Raw genomic sequence first — 20,883 nt, 5'->3', positions numbered from 1 at the left:
TCATGTGCCACAGATGATAACATAGACTACACTGGACAGTCACTGGACAAGACAGACACCTTTGATGCATAACCTTACTATGCATGTTGAGACATATTTACATTAGCATCTATGTCATCAAACCCCCTTCCCTATTCTTGCCATATTCATGGTTATCAGAGCCAATCCTTACCAGTTCTTTCAGGTCCCTCCCTTAAGAAGTCAACAAAGAATGCATCAATTTCAGGATTCAGCAAAGCTTTTTTTTCTTCAAATTCCTCCTCAATGAGTTTTACCACAACTGTGTTAAACCACTTTACATCTTCTGAGGTTGTGAAACGATCAGCAATAACACACTTACATTCATGCTTCCACAGTTTTATCAGTACCTATTTAAACAAAATACAAGATAAGGCTTGCAATAATATACATATGTCAATAAAACACATGCTTTTAAAATATTTTTAAAATCATATTAAAGCTGGAAAAGAAACAGTGGTATGTTTGGTTACAGTTGGCAAAGATGCCTTGGGCTCTTTTTACCAAATAACCCTTTAATTTTATATTAACTGTGCCAGAAGCCTTTATCTACCATTCCAAACTGGAGCATATTTACCTAACTAAACGGTAGCCTTAGGACTAGATCCATACATGGTAACACATGTTTATACACTGATAAATTACTTCTGTAACCAGTTACATTTGAAGTGGAAGGTGGGTGGAAATAACAGCATAACAGCATGAGCAATATCATGCCAAATATAAATGTCACACCCAACAACAAACCCAAATTAGTTAGAGTAAAAAAAAAAAAAAAAATGTATAGGTGTTTATATTATTCCTTGTCCAAATTTAATTTACCTTTAAAGTCCTTCTGTTTGGTCAGAGGATGGAATAAGGAAACCTAAAGGTTTTTAATTCTGGCAGCACTGCTTCTAATCCTATCAAATTACTACACAGTAGTAGAAAAAATTCCAAGCACTCCTTGAAGAACTCATTTGATCCTACAGCACTTTGTATAACTGATGCATACTATATATGTTAGTCTATATATAGACTATATATATTAGTCTCAGAACTAATATGTAAATTCATACAATCAGATTTTGAGCAATATTTATATGTAAAATCACATTTGTGCTGTATATTTTTAGTTTTGAAAATTAAAACCAATTCTAAAATTTAAATTTCAGATATAGCAGAATGCAGGAGCTTATTCAACAACCAGGGAAGCACACTAAACATGAAGTGATTATGTAACCCAAACGTATAGCGATTTTTTACCATAACCATCGTTTTTCTAGCTCATCATGTTTCAGTGCTCAAAACACTAATTGGCTTTTCCTTAAAATACCTGAAGGAAAACTGATGCATAAAGTACTCTTTTTTTTTTTTTTTTTTTTTTTCCTGGAAGAAAGGTGGATTATGGAAAAAAAAAAAACCACACTGACTTGTTATTTTCTCTTCCTTTTAAGTTGTTAGCCAGAAATCAATTGTTAGACAGATATTAGGCAGTGACTGAAAGTCTCAAGACACTAGCTGGGAGAGGAGAAATATTCATCTATTCTAACCAAGATAGATGCACTTTTATCTATTTAAAATAAAGTTCACTGTTTCTCATAACTTTCTTTGCTCCCTGTTTTTAAATAAACTAGCATTTGTCAGGAACAGTATAAAAGCTAGCCCTCTCTCATAAAAAAAAGTTTGAGTCATAGTCTGGAAACAAAGTTCTTATTTGAGGTGGCACTGTAAAAACTGAAAAAAAAAATGTCCTTGCCTCAAAAAGTTTTAAAATGTTTTTCAGTCAAAAAGGATTTGTTTCTAACACAAATTCAATTGCCAAGAAGTTAGACTCTTCATCCTCTTTTTTTTTTTTCCCCCCCACTAATTGTATACTAATTGACTATATGATAAAAACACTGTGATTCACTTACCTTTGGTTCATTGATGACTTCTGATGTAGTATTCAGCATTCCTTGCCAAATTCTTGAGAGATCTCTAAGGTTGAAGATATAATGGAACTTGGCTGGTGTGGGCAACATTTTTAGCTTGGTAATCTGCCACAGCCTGCGTGTCAGTGGCACTAGCTTGGCTACGGTTTCTTTCACATCTTCTGAAAATCCCCTCTCACTGCAATAATGCCCTTCTCCAATTACACCTTTGAAAATGAAAATTGCCAAATGAAAGATTTTCTAAGAGACATTAGCACAACAAGAGTTATGATCTTTTCAAGTGTGTTTTTATGTTTGTTTGTTTGGTTTTTAATCCCCAAAATCTTAAAAAAAAAAAAAAAAAAAAAGGCTTCCCAATCTTCCTTATTCAAATCTTGATTCTCTTGGTGTTACAGCATATCATGCCACAAACACACTGGACATTTAGGTTTTAATGAACCAGCCTCTGAAAGTCTACTTTAGTCTACCAAAGCAGTTCACAAACCCTTCATATATTCAATCACTTCTCTGAGAACAGTATGTTCCCGTCTTTTGCAATAGCCTAGCTATTAATCGCTCATTCTTAGCACCAGTAGCCACCAGTAGCACCTTAACAACTCTCCAGAATTGCCACCAAAATAAGAAATGGTCTTCATGTCTAACCCTTGGCATACCAGTAGATCCTGAGATATGACTGGGTCCAAAAAATTGCAGATTACTGAAGTTGCTGTTGGGGAGCAAGTGCTGTAGGAAAACGTGTTAGTAAGCAAATTAGAATGGTATTAAGCCTTAATGTTAATCACAATATTTAGAGAGGGGGGGGATAAAGAAAAAACAACTGCAATTTTCAGTAATTGGATGAATACAAAGCTAATTTATTTTTACCAAAAATTTTGTCAATGGAAGAATTAGACGGCAGAGTACAGTTGAACACAGAAAAGTGCCTCTTGAGTCTCTGTGGAATGTCATTGCGGCCTCCCCCAGGATGGATCATGGCAGCCAAAAACTGAATATCCACAATGTTGGTAAATTCGCCTGGCTTTTCCAGATTATACAGTCCTTTCTGTTCCATAAGCTGTCTTACTATCTCATTAGTAACCTGCAAAATAGCCAGGTAGTACATAACAGAATATTATACACACAACTAAATGAAATAAAAAACATACTAATGTACTTGAAAGTCCAATAAAGAATATAACATTATTTTCTCCCTAAAGTCCTTGCTTTTTATTTGTTTGTTTGTTTCTGGAGAAAAATGTACTGCTAGGAATAAGCATACTTAAGTTGTCCTTTCCATTTGTAATATCTATGGGCAAGAATCCTGGTGGAAGTAGAATTCCTAGCTTAGAATTAAACCCTCATTCCCAAATTCAGTCTTGCTTGTATCTTCGTACGTTGCATCTGCTACCAAATATTTTGATGAAATTTCCATGTGTAACAATCAGAAATGAAAAATGCTTTTTCAAGCTGCAAACACAGGATTAGTTCCATACAAAAAAAAAAAAAAAAAAAAAAGATTTCTTCCTTTAGCCATAAATGGAACCCCCTGCTTTCTTGTTTGACCAACCCATTGACAGTACACTGTAAGAGTATACTTCTTCAGAAATTCTAACATTTAATTAGTTTCCAATGCAGTATACTTCAGAAATATTTTGCCAATATAGATAATGATTACTTCAATTAATTTCTGAAAGCAGAAGTCAGTTCTTACCTGTCAAGCTCATAAATTTTAATTATTGTCTACAGAGACAGTTTGCTATCACAATTTGTGTGCCAAGAGGTTTATTTTAACCAACATTTATTAATTGTTTTGAGTCAAAAATGATTATTTTAAAAACAGTGTTAAAATTATACAGCCGTGTTTTAACTGGCTAACTGAGCATCTCCAAGGCTCAGTTCTAGGGCCAGTCCCGTTTAATGTTTGTATCAGTCATCTAGATGCAGGAGAATCGTGCATCCTCAGCAAGTTTGCTGATTACGCTGGAATCATAGGGAGGTACAGGTGACTGTCTGGAGGGATGAGAGACTTTGCAGAGGTATACAGTTAGATTGGAGCACTGGGTGATTAGCAACAGCATGCAGTGCAACAAAGGTAAATGCAGGGTTCTGCACCTGGACATGTGCAGACTGGAGATGAGTGGCTGGGGAGCAGCTCAGCAGAAAGGGATCTGAGGGTGCTGGTTAACAGCATGCTCAACGTGAGGTATCTGTGTGCCCTGGCAGCCACGGGGCAAAACACATTTTGTGGTGCGTTAAACACAGCACAGCCAGCCAGTCAAAAGAGGTGATTCTCCTGCTCTATTTAGCGTTGGTGTGGTCTAATCTTGAGCGTTGTTTGTGGTTTGGGGCTTCACAATAGACATGTCCAGAGGAGGGCAACGAAGTTCATAAACGGCATGTCCTGTGAGGAGAGGCTGTGGACATTTGGGTTGTTTTCTCTGAAAAAAAACGAGGCTGAGAGGTGATCCCATGGCTCTCTGCAACTCTAAGAGGAGGGGAAATGCAGAGGGAGGCGCCAGTCTCTGCTCTCTGCTCCCTGATCACTGATGGCAGGACGGAAACAGCACAAAGCCGCACTAGGGGAGGGTCAGGCTGGAAGTGAGGAAAATGTCTTTACTGTGAGGGTGGACACGCTGGAACAGGCTTCCCAGAGAGATGGTTGATGCTCCATGGCTGTCAGTGTTCAAGAAACATTTCTATAATGTCCTCATTAATACGCCTCAACTTTCATTTAGCCCTGAAGAGGTCAGGCAGTTGGGCTAGATGATCTTTGAAGGTCCCTTCTAACTGAACTGCTCTATTCTGTCTATTCTAAACTACTTTAGTCATTACACTTATTTTAATTAAGTTCATGATAATATTAAGCTGGATGGGTTCTTTAAAAAATACTTTATAAACTAAGCATAGATACCTTGTTTATCCTTTTATTGCCTGTCTGAAAAGAGAAGCCATTTTACAGTTTAAGAAGGAAACAAAAAAAAAATTCTGTCTGCTTCTTTCCTTTTTTACAAAACTAACCTGATCTCCCCATTCATTTATTATGGGCATATTCACATCATCAATGAAGACTGTCATCTTTTTGCCTGCAGGCGGACCATATGTTGTTCCCATGCGCTTGTCCACATAACTTTCTATCGTGCGCTGTTAAAAAGCAATTATTAACAAAATTAGCCCTTCTTTTTCATACATGATTCATTCATTAACCATATTGTGGGTAAGTATATAGCAAGTTTCTGTTACATAGATTTTTACAAATTTTGATTTAGAAGATTTAAACAACACATGCTAGAGGTCATTGCAGTAATCCAACTAGACTGTCTGAAATCTCGTGCTATACAGCATTAGGTTGGCATCAGATATATGAAATATACAGTGTAGACAACCATGCCTTAGTTTCATAATTTTGAAGCCATCTCAAACTTTTCTTTTTAAGTTTCAAAAAAAAAAAAATTATTACAAGCAATAAGAGATAAAACTGTGACTACTAATTTTTGCCTGTTTGCTGATCTTCTCAATTTTAGGATATCACTTTAACATATCATTAAGATGCTTGTTTGACATTATTGCAAAAAATTAAGAAATCACCAGGCTTAGTTTTGTATATACAAACACTGAAATGGACTGGGACACCATTTCAGTTCTTTGATGTTAATGAGAATTGTAAAACGTATGCATCATCTTTATCTGCATTTGTATTCTGCTAATTTAATTTATAGTCTGTGTAGCTGAGGAGGACATTAAATAATCATTGCATCCACATGTGAGGGTAAAGGGAGGAGTATTTATCTCATGAGGGAGCGGAGAGGAAATGGATAGGGGAAAACAGTCGTGCTCATCTGTTTGAAATGTAATGCTAAAGCTTCCGGTTCTGAAATTTAGTTTTGTTAATTACTAGTCAGACACTGAGAGCTTCAGCAAAGCTAAGACAATTTTTTGTCCTATTTTGCATAGAATAATGCAAAAATATCATAAAACTTCTAATGATTTTTAATAATCTTTTATTGTGATATATATTTCTTTTGTCTGTCTTCTGCCAGTTCAACTACCTGCTAGCTAGTATCTGTAACACTATGACAAATTAAACATCTGTTAATATTGCAAGATTAATATTGCAATAATCTGTCAGATCTGACAGAAGTGATTCTTGATGACTTTTCCAGCAGAAAACAAAATACTTCATAAAATCATTAAGTGATAATTCACAGACACAAACTGAAGAGACTTAATGAAATATCTTTGTTTAGAAGCATGCTTACCACCACTTTTTTTCTTTCATCTTCTTACTATATATAAGCAAGCTATGTATGCAATATATGTATATATAAGCTATATCTTATAGATGACACATTGAGTTTATAGACAGCACTTCTGCTTACAGCACAGACAGTGCTTAGGCTTGGCATATGAAACCACATTAAAAATACTTCCCGTATATTTATCGCCAGCAGGTTAAAGAATCTTGAAATAATTCAAAGTAGCTCAGCAGAAATTTGGACAGGCAGTACAATGCAGGATTTAAGGATTCATAGTTCTGTTTAGAGCAGTTCATAGTTCTGTTTAGAGCAGCTGCACTGCATGTGTTACTTTTTAATGAGTAATATAAATTACTCAAAATTAAATTGCAGACAGCACACACTATGACAGATTGTTGTGGGTAGCACTTACTTTAAACATGGATTTTAGTGAAATCTGAGTGAAGTTGCCGACAGCTCTACCCAATTAGTGAGAACTGATGTATTTGACATTAAAAATATTAAGTATGATGAAGGAAATAATAAGCATGGTATTGATATAGTCTAAAAATAGCTCAATAACTATCAAAGAAGCTAAAGGACACACGGTTTACAGAAGTCTTTTTAAACCATGTGCTTCATCCATTTCAGCAGGTTCTTTTTTGTTTCTGCACTCATCTGCAATTAAATAAACCACTTTCAGCAGTATCTTCCCAATAAATTCTCAGTACATCCATTAGTCTCTGATTCCAGTCATGTTATTAGAAAGCGAATGACTACTATACCTGGAAAATTAATGGTGTAGTTGCAGATGAAAAATTCAAGCTCTTAGCCATGTGGCTTTCAGGGTTATATTTTGACATAAAACCTTTGATGATAACAGTCTTTGCAGTTCCTTGCTCACCAATTAGTAGGACAGCCTACACAAAGACAACACAGAAATAAGATGACACAGAAGAGCCATGTGTTTTGGCAACACCTCACCAATCCCATGTACCTTTTATGCAGAGATGAAATTAGAAAAAATTTTAACAAGGGATGTGTAGAAGCAAAATAGTTGATGTCTTTGCAGGCTTCACTAGTTAAACATGTGCAGCTAATGGTCTTGTCAGTTAGCAGAATTTAATGAGCAAAGAAGTAGATCATTCAAATAACAGAAAAAAAGGAAGTACTGCCTAGAACCTCATCATCTGAAGGATTTCAGTCACTGCTGTTATTTTCTATATACTGCTTATTTGACATAGTTTTGGTGAAGAAGGGGTTGCATACCCTAATTAAAGGTGTATGAATGCTGTAACTGCTTCATCTGGCAGAATTCCTATCAGCAGAGTCTGGCACTCCACTGCTCTTTGTTCTCCCCAGAAATCGCAGGAAAGAATCACTTCTGCTCTGACCTGGCTACATTGCATTCCCATTATTTCTGCAACTGGAGGGATGGGTGTTGGAAAGACAGAAAAGGCTCGAAGCATTAATATTCTACAACTCACGTAATATTCATATGAACATAGCCCCTGGAATCACTATTATTGTTTTATTTCACACAAAAAAAATGAAATTCTTCCTCTTCAATAATATCCAGTTTCAGTTCTAATTCAAAAACGTCATCGTGCATACTATTATCATAATTTAGATGTGAAATACTGGCAAAGTACCTTGCCCTGTTTTGCAATAGTTTCAATAAGGAAATCCATTCTCACGTTGTCAACATTTGGAACAAGAATGGAGCTGTACTCTGGAGTGCTGCTACTAGGATATACATACTCTTCAACCCGTGTATTCCAGTGCATCCAATTACCTAATAGAAAAGAAATGAACTTAATGTTTTATAAATACAAGGCCTTTTCACTTATTTTATTTTCCATCAATGCATGTTATTCTCTGTAAATTCAGTCCAAAATTATCTAAGAGTCTTACTCCTCTTAAACCCCTGAGAAAAGCAACATGGTCCACTGTCCCAGCTGTTTCCTAAAATTATGACAAGAACACAATTTTCCAGCTTGTCTATTTTTGTTCACTTGACAATTCATTAGCACAAAATCCATGTAGATTTCTGTAGCAATGTATCCACATTCTGAATTCTCAAAGGCAACAGGGAAAAAGCTTTATGCAACATTACCGGTAAAGTGTAGTTGTAAAACTAAACACAAAATAAGCTACAAAAGAAAAAAAAAAAAAAAGCACAATTTTAAAAAAACTTCTAAGTTCTACCCCAAAGCACTCAACAGGGTAACTAACCATCAGATGCCACATAATAATCAAATATGGTATCTTCACTGCCTTCTGGAATACACGGAAGATCAAGCTTTATTGTTGCATGATTTCGAAGCCAGTGCTCCATTTTGCATCTGTCTTCCAGTTCTAGTAACGCTCCGACACTCCACATAAGAGAGAAGATATACAACCTTTCCAAGTATTTTGGAGTCAGTTCCCCTCCTTGCTCCTAAAGGATTAAGTTAAATTTTTGTTTTATTTCATTGTGTTTTCAGTAGCCTGAATATTCTACTTGATAATCACTAGTAGATAATCACTAGTAACATCAGGTTAAAAGCCTTCAGTTATGTTTAAATTTAGTGATGTTGTTCCCAACTAATAGACTGAATCAGTACCTAGTGGACCACAAAAAAAAAAAACAGAAAACCACCAGCAAATACCACTTTCAATCACCCATTACAGCATTTGATCTGTTTATTTTATAGTTTATAATCTGGTAACAATCCATAAGATAAAATAAATAAATAAATAAACACCCTGAAGAAAAGCTGCTGATACGTGCTGTGTGTGTATTAACACCAAATCCAAAAGTGAAAAGAGGACACAGCCTAAGTACTGTCTTCAAAAGAAAAATAATATATTCCTCACCATCCTGCATCTTCATTTATACTCCCAAGACATTAAAAAATCTCTCCACATAACTGCATGACTTACAATTATCTCCATTAGATAAATAAACATGAAAAACCCTACACTACTTTACCTTAGGTGGGATAAGACCTTGCAGCATATTAATGCTCTGCATAATCACAAAGGCTTCCAACATCTCAGTCTTGCTCTGCAGAGACTGAATACTGAAGCGGTGCAAGTCTGGGAATGACGAAGAGTACAGCTGACGTAGAATTTCAGCTTCTTGGAAGGAACGCCTTTTCAAAAATCCCTGTTACAGAGTACGGTGAGAAAATAAATTTAATTCCTGATGAAAGTCATTCAGTTCAGCTCTGCTAATTCAAAAGATCCTGAAAGCATGGAAAGTTGATTTTTCTTGAGAGGGATAGGGGACTCAGTTCCCTGTTTTTTGGGCACAGTTTGCCTAGCAGAAGTTCCAACTCTTTACTCAGGGTTGGATAACCACCAGAGGTTCAGCATGGATACTGAAGAATAAAAGCACTCAAAGTTTTTAACAGCACAAAAAGCATTCTTTCAAGTATTTTTTAATTACAATTGCTGTGATTAAACTCTTCAAAGAAAGAATTGATTTGTTCTTCACCATGTTAGCATTTAGCAGTGATACACACTCCCCTGGAAAAATCTGGCAATTGTGGAGAAAAAGTATTTCAGAGTGGATGACTGCTGAGTGTCCATGAACTTATGCTGTGTGCCTGATTAATAGTAATATTTTTACTGGGCATCTCTGTATCTGTAATTTTGGATAAACAAAACCTAATTAAAACTGTTTTATAAGATTTATAAGAACAGTATTTGTTCTTTGATGCCTTTAGCTGAAAGCAGTAACCTGCTTCTTAGATTTACTCAGAAGTCTTCCATCACTTCTGTAGTGGAATGCTTCTTATCTATTTCTCATGAATTTATTTCCCACATAAAATACACTCATCAGCAAAAACACTTGCATATTCTTGACCAAAATTCAAACTAATACTTGGAACAAATTGAAAAATAGTAAATACAATCTAAACATAACTTTTTTCTCTTTCTTATTGTAAGGGTGGTTTAATACAGAAACAGGTTTCTCAGAGAGTCTTCTGGTGTCTATGTTGAATGTTGGAACTATGGAGATACCCAAAACCCACCTGGACACCCTATGCAACCTGCTCCAGTTGTCCTGTATTGAGTGAGGTGGGTTCTACTACATGGTCTCCAGTGACCCTTTCCAGCCTCAACTGTTCTGTGCTTCTATGATTGCTTTCCACACATCTACCTACATAATCTTCTGAAACTTTATCTTTTAAAGTCCAAAGTAAATAAATTATTACAAATAGGTTGATGTATGAAAAAGCTTTCTAGAGACAAGTACATGGAAAACAAAGAGCAAAAGATTAAATGGCAATACTTAAAATACATATCTGGAACTTAACCAGCTGTTCAGAAGATATTAGGGTAGATTAGAAAAGCTGGTAAAATATTATTGTTTTTCAAGGTGTTGATGAGTCATGGAACAAATACCTTTGACCACTTTGCAATATATGCTTAAGAATGTTAGACAAAACTACCAATATGGCAAGTTTCAGATCTTGAATTGCTTATGCTTTGGTATACGATATCCCAAGAGGTTGCTATATTTAGTTATTTATAAACTATAATCACAGGAAATCTGAATATATACAATGTTCTCTTAAGCTATCTGTATTTTATTATTTTTCAAAATGCTTTTGAAATATCAACCAAATCTATGTTCACTTCAGCATCTAAGAAATAGGAACTAAAGAAAAAAAATTAATTCTGTTAGTAAAATAAGTAAACAATGCAAGATTAACAACTACACTGCCTGCTGGAATATGTATTATATATCACTACAAAATAGATTCAAAGGAAGATGGACTGGAAAAGACATCAAGATGTTTTGTTTTTGAAGTAAAAACAAAACAAAAACACAAATATGCTCTTGGCTCAAATGATAAATAACTACAGATTGCAATTTCACAGTCAATTTCTTTTTTTTTTTTTTTATGTAGGGAAGGTGGAGGAGCGAAAAGGAGGTTGAAAAGGTTGTTTCACAGCTGAAATTAACTTCATTTGTTTTGTGTTATCTAAAAGCAAATAAAGAAAAAAAAAAAGCTTCATGTTTTCCTTTTAAATGTTGGTACTACCAAAATAAAAGCATAAGATCATTATGGAATAAGTGAAACTACTTCTGTGCAACGCTTACATCAAAACAACTAAATTTAGTCTCTGTATCACTTTGAAATGAGGAGGTAAATCAGGTCTGATAAAGCAAAATTAAATGCCCATTTTCTTTGGTTTTCCTGTCTTTACAGCTGAATCTATAGCTTGATTTAAACTGAAACATTCAACAAGCCGTTGTCTGCAAATAAACAAGGAATATATACCAAAACAAGGAGGCAGATTTGTGAACACCTAACATCAGTAGGCCATAGGCAGTGCTATAAGTATGGAAAGGAACAACACAAGTGGAATCTCATGGAAGTCACTGTCCTAGATTAATATTTTTTCATTTACATTTTTCCAAGTATCTGTACTGATAAGGAATCGTGTGTTTTGAAGTTCAGTGGATTATCTCTCAAGGAAAACTGGTTTGGAATATTTGTGAACTGGCTCTTGCTGCATTTAAAACAGCTAAGCATCCACTACTTGGAAAAAAAAAAAAAAAAAAAAAAAGAAAAGAAAAGAAAAGAAAAGGAAAAAAAAAAAAAGAGAGACACAAACTATTTGAAAAAAGCACATGAATGGAAGGATTGAAAACCAAACCAAACCAAACTGTAATATAAAAGCAAAAATAATTACCTTAATAATTGTGAGAAAAGCCCTATGGAAAACTCATGTAAAAGATTTTGTGTACCAAAAGAAAAGATCAAGAACAGAAAATAACAAGGAGGATTGTTATTAAAAGCATAGGTAGAGTACATGAGAAAGCATGTCTTACTAAGAGTTGCACTGCCATCTTCTTTACGAAATAGAATATATCACGTCTTATGACGTAAACTGTTAACATTTTTCTCCAAAGATATCAACATTTTCATACCAAGAAAGGCTTTCCTTTGTTCCTTCAGGTGTGAAGGACCAGAATGAAAACAGTTACTAAGCATTATCACTACAGAGTCCAAGCATAAACACCTCACTTTTTTTGTTTTACTTTCTAAATGAGTTGGAGGTAAACTCTCTTAAATGCAACAGCAGCCAGAGCAGTAACAGAATATTTGTGTTTCCTGGGGGATTTTTGAGAGAGATGCAGTTTATCAGAGAATACACTTAATTGAGGGAATGCTGGAGATTTTATAAAGGTTGGAGAGCATTAAAAAATGAATATTCCCTGCTATCCCTAATCTTTGCAATAAAAATAAATAAATAAATAAATATTTCTAAAACTATGGTGAAAATTTTGTAGAAATCTTTCCTCTTACCTTAATTTTGCTGTCCTTGCAAAACGCTTCCTCCTGTCTTTATTTTTGGTTGTTGTGAATAAAAATATGAATATCCCAAAATACTAGATTCAAAATGCTAGGGGCACTCAGGTAGAAAAAATAAGATTAGGTACTAGAATAATTAGGAAAAAATATTTGACTCAGGTGCACTAACATCACTAATCAGACTGGGGAAAAATTACAGCAATAGGTCCAGAGACTCTTTCTTGTGCTTTTGGATGATTTTCAGTAGGGAACTGGGCTGGAATTGAGACATTTTGCTATAATATTAGTTTGTGCAGTTCCTAACTAGAGGTTGTGTTACAGATTGGTGTGAAGCTTATTGAATTATCAATAAATAAAAATAAAAAACGGGAAAGAAGACAGCGTGTGTGTTATTCTTTCAGTACGAAGAAAAATACACCCTCCGGCATTCATTAAAAGATTAAAAAAAAATGAGAAGTAGCTTAGGGGTTTTATGACTTTTTGAGAAATCTGTTTTCTCTACAGAGAAGCTTTTGTAACAACAGTAGAATGCAACTGCAATTCAGTTCCAATAACTGTATCATATCTGCCTCCTTACACCTGCTGGCCATTCTTCTTAGTAGATGTACAGTGCAGGATGCAATTGGTCTTCTTTGCTACAAAGGCACACAGTTCATCTACCAGTACCGTTCAGCTCCTTTTCTGAAGACCTACTTCCTAACCAGTCAGCCCGCAGCCTGTATTTCTGCATGGCTTTATTCCATATATCTTGCATTTGCTTTCATTGAACATCACAAGGTACCTGTCAGCCAGTTTCTTGAGTCTGTTCAGGTCCCTCTGAAGAAGCTGTTTGCAAACATGTTGAGTATCCACTTCATCCCCTCATCAATGTTGCCTAACTTGATGAGAAGAATTTTGTTTCTATTCAGCAGTCTTTGTTCCTGAAAGTCCCCTGGTCACAGAAATCGAGCCTCTGCCTGTGACAGCTGACCCACACTTCAGTAATGACCTGTTGGATGCACACACTCCTACCTGAGCCTTTCATCCTGAATAGCAGGATCAGGAACATCACCTGGGTTCCCTTGCCCTTCATCCTCAGCCCCAACAGCTCTGCAATCACTTTTGACAACCTCAGCATTGTCCCTCTAAGTTTCACTGCACCCTTACAGATGAGCAACAAGAGTAAGGAGTCTGAGGACAGGAAAGCCTTAGCAGTCAGTCTGCTACCAAACTTAGTTCCTCACAAGCACCAAACCTCTATTGCTGAGTCACAACAGAAGGGCATCTCCAACACAGAAGGGAGTCTCTGATGACAATCCTTTTGCTCTTCATTGGTTAAGGCTAAGCCAGTTCTAATGTCTTCCCACATGGGTCTTGTTTCTCCTCACCTGTTCTCAAGGCATTATGCCTCTTCTACCATTGCAGATCTGCAGGTGGAGAAGCAGTCTCCCTTCTGTTGCCAGTCACAAGTTTCCAGGCTTCCTTATCTTGGGAGTTTCTGTTCACCAAACCTATGAATTCAGTCTATTACAGACTCTCTTTCCATTGAAGGGCTCTGGATCTGGATGCTTCAGTATCTCTGCAAAGACCCTGCTGATCTCCTATTTGTCTTCCCTGAAGGCACATGAGTCTTCTCACTTCTCCCCCCAGCTCTTTCACCTGCTAGTTCCATGCCTAGGACACACCTCCCCGGGGGCTGCACTTACTCCAGACACTGTCTTCTGCTCAGGCTTTGGACAGGTGCATACTGTCTCTCTCTTGATTTCTGTCTCTACTGAAATCACTCATGCACTAAGAACAGCTAATCCAGTCAGTACCAGAAACCATGTCCTAAGGCACATCAACTCTACCTTGATTGCCAGACAAATCAGGAATTTATGGACAAGGAATCCAGTTAAAGCAAGCAAATAAGACTTACAAGCATAAGAGGCTTTATGAGTTAAAAAGATATGAAATTTGAGGATTTCTTGAGGATTGCTAGATTTCTGAGTCAGCCTGTTTGCTCTTTCTTCGTTGTTCTGAAGCTGCAGCAGAAGCTGCTAAGTCAGTGTTTTGACAGCTGAGCTGTTCTTTAATTGCATAAATTACCTTGAATTACAGATTTATCCAAATGTGAAATATATTAGAGTTGCTATTTTTTTAAGTGTAATATGTTTACTATGTTCCCCCCCCAAAAACATATTTTGTGCAATCTACCATAAACTCTGCTATATTAAATACTCAGCTATTTATTTATACAGCTTAAAGGCTATTTCATAGCTAGAGTCACAAAATTACGTCCTAAAGTAGCAATAGTAAAGTGCTGAATAGAACCAATAGAACTTTCAATATATAAACAAATATAATTACTTAGCTACTGTACCTCAAGGATAGGGCTCCAGCTGAGAACTGAAGAACTCATGAATACCATCCCATTCCTTGAAACTGTTGCCGGAGAAGCATTATCAATATTATGAGGCTCAAAGACTATTTTACAATTTGGTGCCATAGGTATACGATCTCCATTTGCAAGGGTTAGAGTTCTGTTATCATCCAGGACAGAATTAAGGTTCTCAATCCAAATAGCATCGACTGGACCATCAAGAACTATCCAGATGTGGTCACCTACAGTCCAAAATAGAAGGCAAAAATGCCTATGAAAGAAGTTTTAGTTTCTTTCATGGACCAGTTTCTTCTCTCTTCAAACATATTTTCAATTAATTCTGAATTCATGCACACAGCTACAATCTCAGCTTTAAATACAATTACCATTTCCATTACTCACTTTCAATTAAGTACTTCAGTTTGTCACCTTATCATAATAATTATCCGTTACTCAGTATATAAAGTGTCATAAGCATAAGTCATCAGTTTGTAATAGTCTGAACCAGTTTTATGATTCCAGTCTTCAATTCAATAATAAATTAGGTTTATTTCAACTTACATAAAGCAACATAAAGATAGAAACTGCAGAACTATTTAAAACCACCATTCATCTGTTTCCAATACGCTAGTGTAAATGTAGTGAGATTAACTGAAAGGAACACTTGAAAAAACACTTTCTCAAATAGCATGCTCACTTTCATATATAAAAAAGGACCATTAAGAAAAGATTATTGGTTTTGATTCCCCAGTTTATAAACTTGATCCAGCTCCTTTGGGAGCTGTTCCAGCTCTTTCCACTTAGTACTGCAAATGTATCTTAATGCATGCTTGTGTTTCCCGGGAGGGTCTAGGTCTGTGCTGCTCACCTCACCTAACTACTGGGCAACCAACCCCAGCTGGCAAGGCCCTTGCCCTGGCAGTCCCCTTGGCTTTCAGCTCCCCGTCCCTTAGGATGCCAGCCCTGCTGTGCATTGCCAGATAGCTCTGTAGTCAGAGTCCCACTCTCATCTGCCTTCAGAGAGAATCTTTACTGTCTAGATGCTGGGTTGCTAGGCATGAATCAAGAAGGTTCAGGATAAGAAAACTCACTTCTTAGCCAAACACCTTTATATTTAAAGTTTTTTCATAGCTATATTACAGGCTTCTCAGGCATGAGATGGTCTTCATAAAGAGTCATTAAAGGAGTACTGCAAATGGTGAATCTGACTGAGAAAGTCATGTGAGTATACTAACTTAATATTTCATGCTGAGGGAAAAAACAGCACCAACAATTAATGAAATGCTACATTCCCCAGGGTACTACATTTCCAAATTTGAAACAAAACCAATAAAATTAAATCCAAACATTATTTTTTCTATTTTAATGAATCTGTATCCTTAAAGACTATGGATTTTTTTAAATTGAACAACAAATGCTTGCATTTTCTCTTTACACCTTTTTCTTCCTTTTTAGTCTAAATGGTCTAATAATAAGGTCGTATACTAATAGTGTGACAAAACAAGTAAGAATCTGTCTAGCACCAAACCACCAAGGCCTCTCCTTTAAATAATATAGCAGACTACGAATATGCCTGAATTATTTTGTATATGTCAGGCAGAAATCAGTTGCCTAAATGGAATTATCTAGCAACATTTCAGATGGCATGTGGCCACATGATTGTGGCATGTGCAGGGCTGGCAGATATGATACAACTTAAGAAGATTCACACCCTTCGCAGTTTGAGACCTGGTAGAAATCCTGACAGCACCAAAACTTTATATTATAGCAGTGCTATAGGAGAAGATTCTGACTTTTCACTTTCTTTCATGCAAAAGCCTCTCATTTCAAAGAAAGGGAAAAGCAAAACAGTATTTGCTACTCAACACAGTTTCAACACAAAGCATTTAGACCAGAGACTTTTTAAATACAATTAACAGAAGTTCTTACAGCTATATTCAAAAATAAATAAGTAAATAAATCAGCTTTAGAGAGAGCTGCAGCTTGTTTTGTTTTGGAGGAAGGGTTTTCTTTGGTATACCTTTCTTGGCTCTTAAAGTTTTTCTCCAGAGTGTTGAAAATATTCCATCTGTCCAATCATTGGTTGCCACATCAAGACGTCCAAACATCTGTGGTGCAGTTATAGCTTTAGGATTCATTCTCATTTCACGATGTGGCTGTCCACAATCTATGCAGGCAGATCATCAGTTAGTTATGGTATTTCATTTCAAAAGTCAGAGAACTTCAACAAATTCAACATCATTACACCCATGTGGATGGTTTAATATGCATTCACCATTATAGTGACACTGTGTGCTTACTTGGAAAATTTTCTAGCAGCACAAAATGATAGAAGTAGTAGTTATTTTATCCTGCAGATAAAGACCCTGTCTTGTGAATTGTGTTCAAAAAGGAAGAGACCTAACTACTTATGGTGAGGGGTAGCTTTCAGCACTACCTCAGTTGAACAAGTAAGATGCTTTAACCACTTTTTCCAGCTGCCTACCCAGGCAGTACTTCTCTTTCTCAATGTTTCTAGAATAAAAATTTCTGATATATGGAAAACAGGATGTATATATTATATGAATTTGAATGTCAAGTATTTTTAAGTTTTTAAAAGATGTTACCATGATAATTTTTAGTATCACAATACACTGAAACTGATTTTCCAGTAAGTTATCCTCACAGGGAAGTAATTGAGGCTACCTTTGAAGAAACAAAGCAAAATTTTATAACATTTATAATATAAACGTTCACATACCTGTCATGGCTTTCATCAAAGTGTGAATGCAAGTAGTTTTTCCTGCACCGCTAGGCCCTAATGTCATCAGTCCATGTCTTACCCTCTGAGTTTCAAAAAGCTGGATAACTTTCAGTTTCCAAGGAGGATGACAAACAAGTCCAGCATCCTCCACCTACAGATAGCAACAAAAATCCAGATTGCCACCATTTTAGCGCACATTATACTTTGGTATTTTAATAATCTTTCTTCAGTAGAAGGCTACACTCTTTTTAAAGGTTTTGTGTATATAACAAACTATTTGGAAAAAGAAGAGTTTTTTGGTGTTCAAATATGTATTCAGAAAAATAAGCTAAGATAAACCATTTTTTTTTAACTCTTTTTTAGGGTTAATGTATCATTTTAAGAAAAAGACAAGAATTTTAGAAACACTCTTCCTAGCAATGTCTTTCATAGCTATGAAACGTCATTCACTTACCAGTCAGAAAAATTCTATTATTGTTATTATTATGGCATGTTTCTTATTATAAAGTTCCTTAAATTCCTACAGTAGCCTAAAGTTCTTCTGCATATCATTCTGTTAAACATTTTTCAGTGTGCAGAGAGATCTTGGAGTAACTTCTGCATGTTACCTTTCTGAGAAAATACATGCTGTTTCAAAATTGAATATCATATGATCGTTCTATACCAGTAAGTTCGCTAAAGCTTTCAGGCTAACCTTCCTGTCATGATGACCCCATGAAATCTCCTGTTTGAAACCAACTAAGTTCTGAAACCAGAGGACTGCCACAGTATATAAATGTGCATGTGTGTATTTATGGGTATATATATTTTTGAGACAGAGTGCTTTTCTCATCATATATTAAATCACATCACTGTGTATATTAAAGAAAACTTTAAAACTGCCAGTGCTTAGGCTAGCACTAATACCTGCTGTATCACTCATGACAGCTCAACTTATTTACTCCACTCTGCAAGGAAGCCAAGAAAAGAAGGCTGCACAGGATGAATTTATCAACACCAACCACTAAGTACAAGCTGCCACCATCTCTTCAGCACCATCAAGAACACAACTGCTGAAGCAATGGAGTTTGCAAAGCACATCATGTGTGAAGACATCATTTGCACCATTTTCATGGAAACATGACAAAATTCTGCTCATTTACATCTTAACAGCTCTTGAAGCTAACAACAAACCAATCAAGCTGCCTTTCAAGTAATGAATATAGCTTTTAAACTTCTTTCCAGAGTCCACATGTATCCAGTAATATTTACTGGATATTTAATATACATAATAAATAAATAATATTTATCCCAATAATATTACATATACAAGGTAATGATGCACCCGAAGAATATATCTGAACTGATTTCCATCTTCACATAAAACAAGATGGTCACTTCAGTTATTCCTTCAGCCTAATCAAGTCCTAATGGGCACTGATCTTTTCTTAATGATTTCTAATACACATGGTTTCTGCAATAATCTTGTAGACTAGATATCACTCATATTAAAGAGAAGCATGTTCACAAACAGACTTTATATGTTCTGAAAAGAACCTCTGTTAACAGCTGTTACACATACTGGATCTGGTTGGGATGGAGTTAATTTGCTTCATAGCAGAACATAGGGTGCTGTGGTTTAGATTTATGACCAAAACACACCAATGTTTTGGCTATTACTGAGCAGCGCTTGCACTGCAACAAGGCCTTCTCCATTTCTCACAATGCCCTGCGAGTGCATAGGCAGAGAGTGGGCAAGAGGCTGGGAGAGGAAACAGTTGGGACAGCTGACCCCAACAGAGCTAAGGGATATTTGTTACCATACGGCATCATGCTCAGCAATAAAACTTGGAGGGAAGTTTCTCTGAAGTAGCTGTTGCTTGGAGACTCTTCTTTTTTTTTTTCTTCACTTACAAAATGACTTTATCCCATGAGCTTATTTCTCCTCATTTTTGTCCATACAAATCCCTCCCCCATACTACTAGGGGAAAGTGTGCAAGCGACTGTGTGGGGGCATAGCTGCCAGCCAGGGTCAACCCACCACAACATATAAACACAGGAAAACACTTTCATTCAAGTAATGACAGTTTCTTCTCGATGATCTTTTCACAACAGCTTCTGCTTCCCTTCCCTAATAAAGACAGCCCTCTTAAAGTTGACTCTGTCCTAACCTAGCTGTTTTCATTGTACTGAATCATTGCAGCTCCGAAAACACAACTAAGAGCTCCATTCAACAAATCATTGATCCTCATCCAAGACAAACAAAACTTGGCTGACCACTTTGGGTTTCTCTAGATACTAAGGTTTAGTAGAATGCGAAATAAAGCACAGCATTAAGCAAATGCCCCAAATAAACTACCAAAAATTTCAACGCTGTCACTGCACTAAATTGCATTGGACCATGCTATGCAGCTGAACTCCACCACAACTCTGCTCTCTCACTCCCACTCCTCAAAAAAAAAAAAAAAAAAAAAAAAAAAAAAAAAAGGAGGAGAAAATACAATGGAAAGGGTTCAAGGGCCAAGATAAGGACAGGGAGATCACTCACCAATTATCATCATGGGCAAAACAGACTCAGCATAGGGAAATTAATATAATTTATTGCCTATCACTAGTGGACTAGAACACTGAGAAACTAAAAAGCAAGCTAAAAACACCTCCCCCGCCCATCCACCCTCTACTGAACAGCTACTATCCCCAGGTGGCACAGATGAACTGGGACTGGGCGCTGTGGCCAGTCCCTGGCACTTTGTCTCCACTGCTCCTTCAGGGTCTCTCTCTGCCCCTCTTCCACGTGGGGTCCCTCCCACAGGATGCCATCCTTCCCAAAGTGATCCTGTATGGGCTGCCCACAGGCAGCAGCTCTCCAAGAACTGCTCCAACATGGCTGTGTGCTTTCTTCTGCACTGACCTTGGGGTCTGCAGGGCTGGTTCTCACTCCTTTCTCCCAGCTGTTGCTGTACAGCAGTGGTTTTTGTTTGTTTTGTTTGCTTGTTTGTTTGTTTTCCGTTTCTTCAATCTGCTCTCCCAGAGGCCCAACGGGATCTCTCCCTGTCTCAGCTCTGGCCAGCAGCAGGTCCCTTTTGGAGCCAGCTGGAGCTGGCTCTAATCTGACATGGGGCAGCTGCTGGGCTCTACTCACAGAGGCCACTCCAGCAGCCCACCTGCTACCATGCAAATGCAATTGCTACATAAACCCAATACAGTTTGCTGTTAAATGGAATACTTTTATTTTTTTTTTTTTAAATGGAAGACCATACCTTCTATGTCTGGTTTCGTAGTTTACCAACAGTAGAGCTATGAAGACCATGTTATTATCACCTCTTCCTTTTAATTTACTAGGAAATGACAGTTTAAAGCA

General features: G+C 36.6%; 1 protein-coding gene across 1 annotated transcript in view; it reads right to left on the bottom strand.

Moving 5' to 3' along the window:
* DNAH5 (dynein axonemal heavy chain 5) overlaps positions 1-20,883 on the bottom strand; it is a gene marked incomplete at its 5' end in the record, with an annotated part of 122,510 nt that overhangs the window by 45,439 nt on the left and 56,188 nt on the right. The window contains 11 exons of the mRNA XM_082752279.1: positions 173-368; positions 1,914-2,137; positions 2,796-3,009; positions 4,929-5,051; positions 6,928-7,062; positions 7,795-7,937; positions 8,378-8,582; positions 9,117-9,293; positions 14,801-15,042; positions 16,821-16,967; positions 17,541-17,694. Coding sequence (XP_082608405.1) covers positions 173-368; positions 1,914-2,137; positions 2,796-3,009; positions 4,929-5,051; positions 6,928-7,062; positions 7,795-7,937; positions 8,378-8,582; positions 9,117-9,293; positions 14,801-15,042; positions 16,821-16,967; positions 17,541-17,694 — 1,960 coding nt within the window. The remainder of the gene's footprint in view (positions 1-172; positions 369-1,913; positions 2,138-2,795; positions 3,010-4,928; positions 5,052-6,927; positions 7,063-7,794; positions 7,938-8,377; positions 8,583-9,116; positions 9,294-14,800; positions 15,043-16,820; positions 16,968-17,540; positions 17,695-20,883) is intronic.

This window comes from Aythya marila (genome assembly GCF_965140915.1).
Source record: "Aythya marila genome assembly, chromosome: 2".
Lineage (NCBI taxonomy): Eukaryota > Metazoa > Chordata > Aves > Anseriformes > Anatidae > Aythya > Aythya marila.
This window is presented reverse-complemented; position numbering and strand designations above follow the sequence as displayed.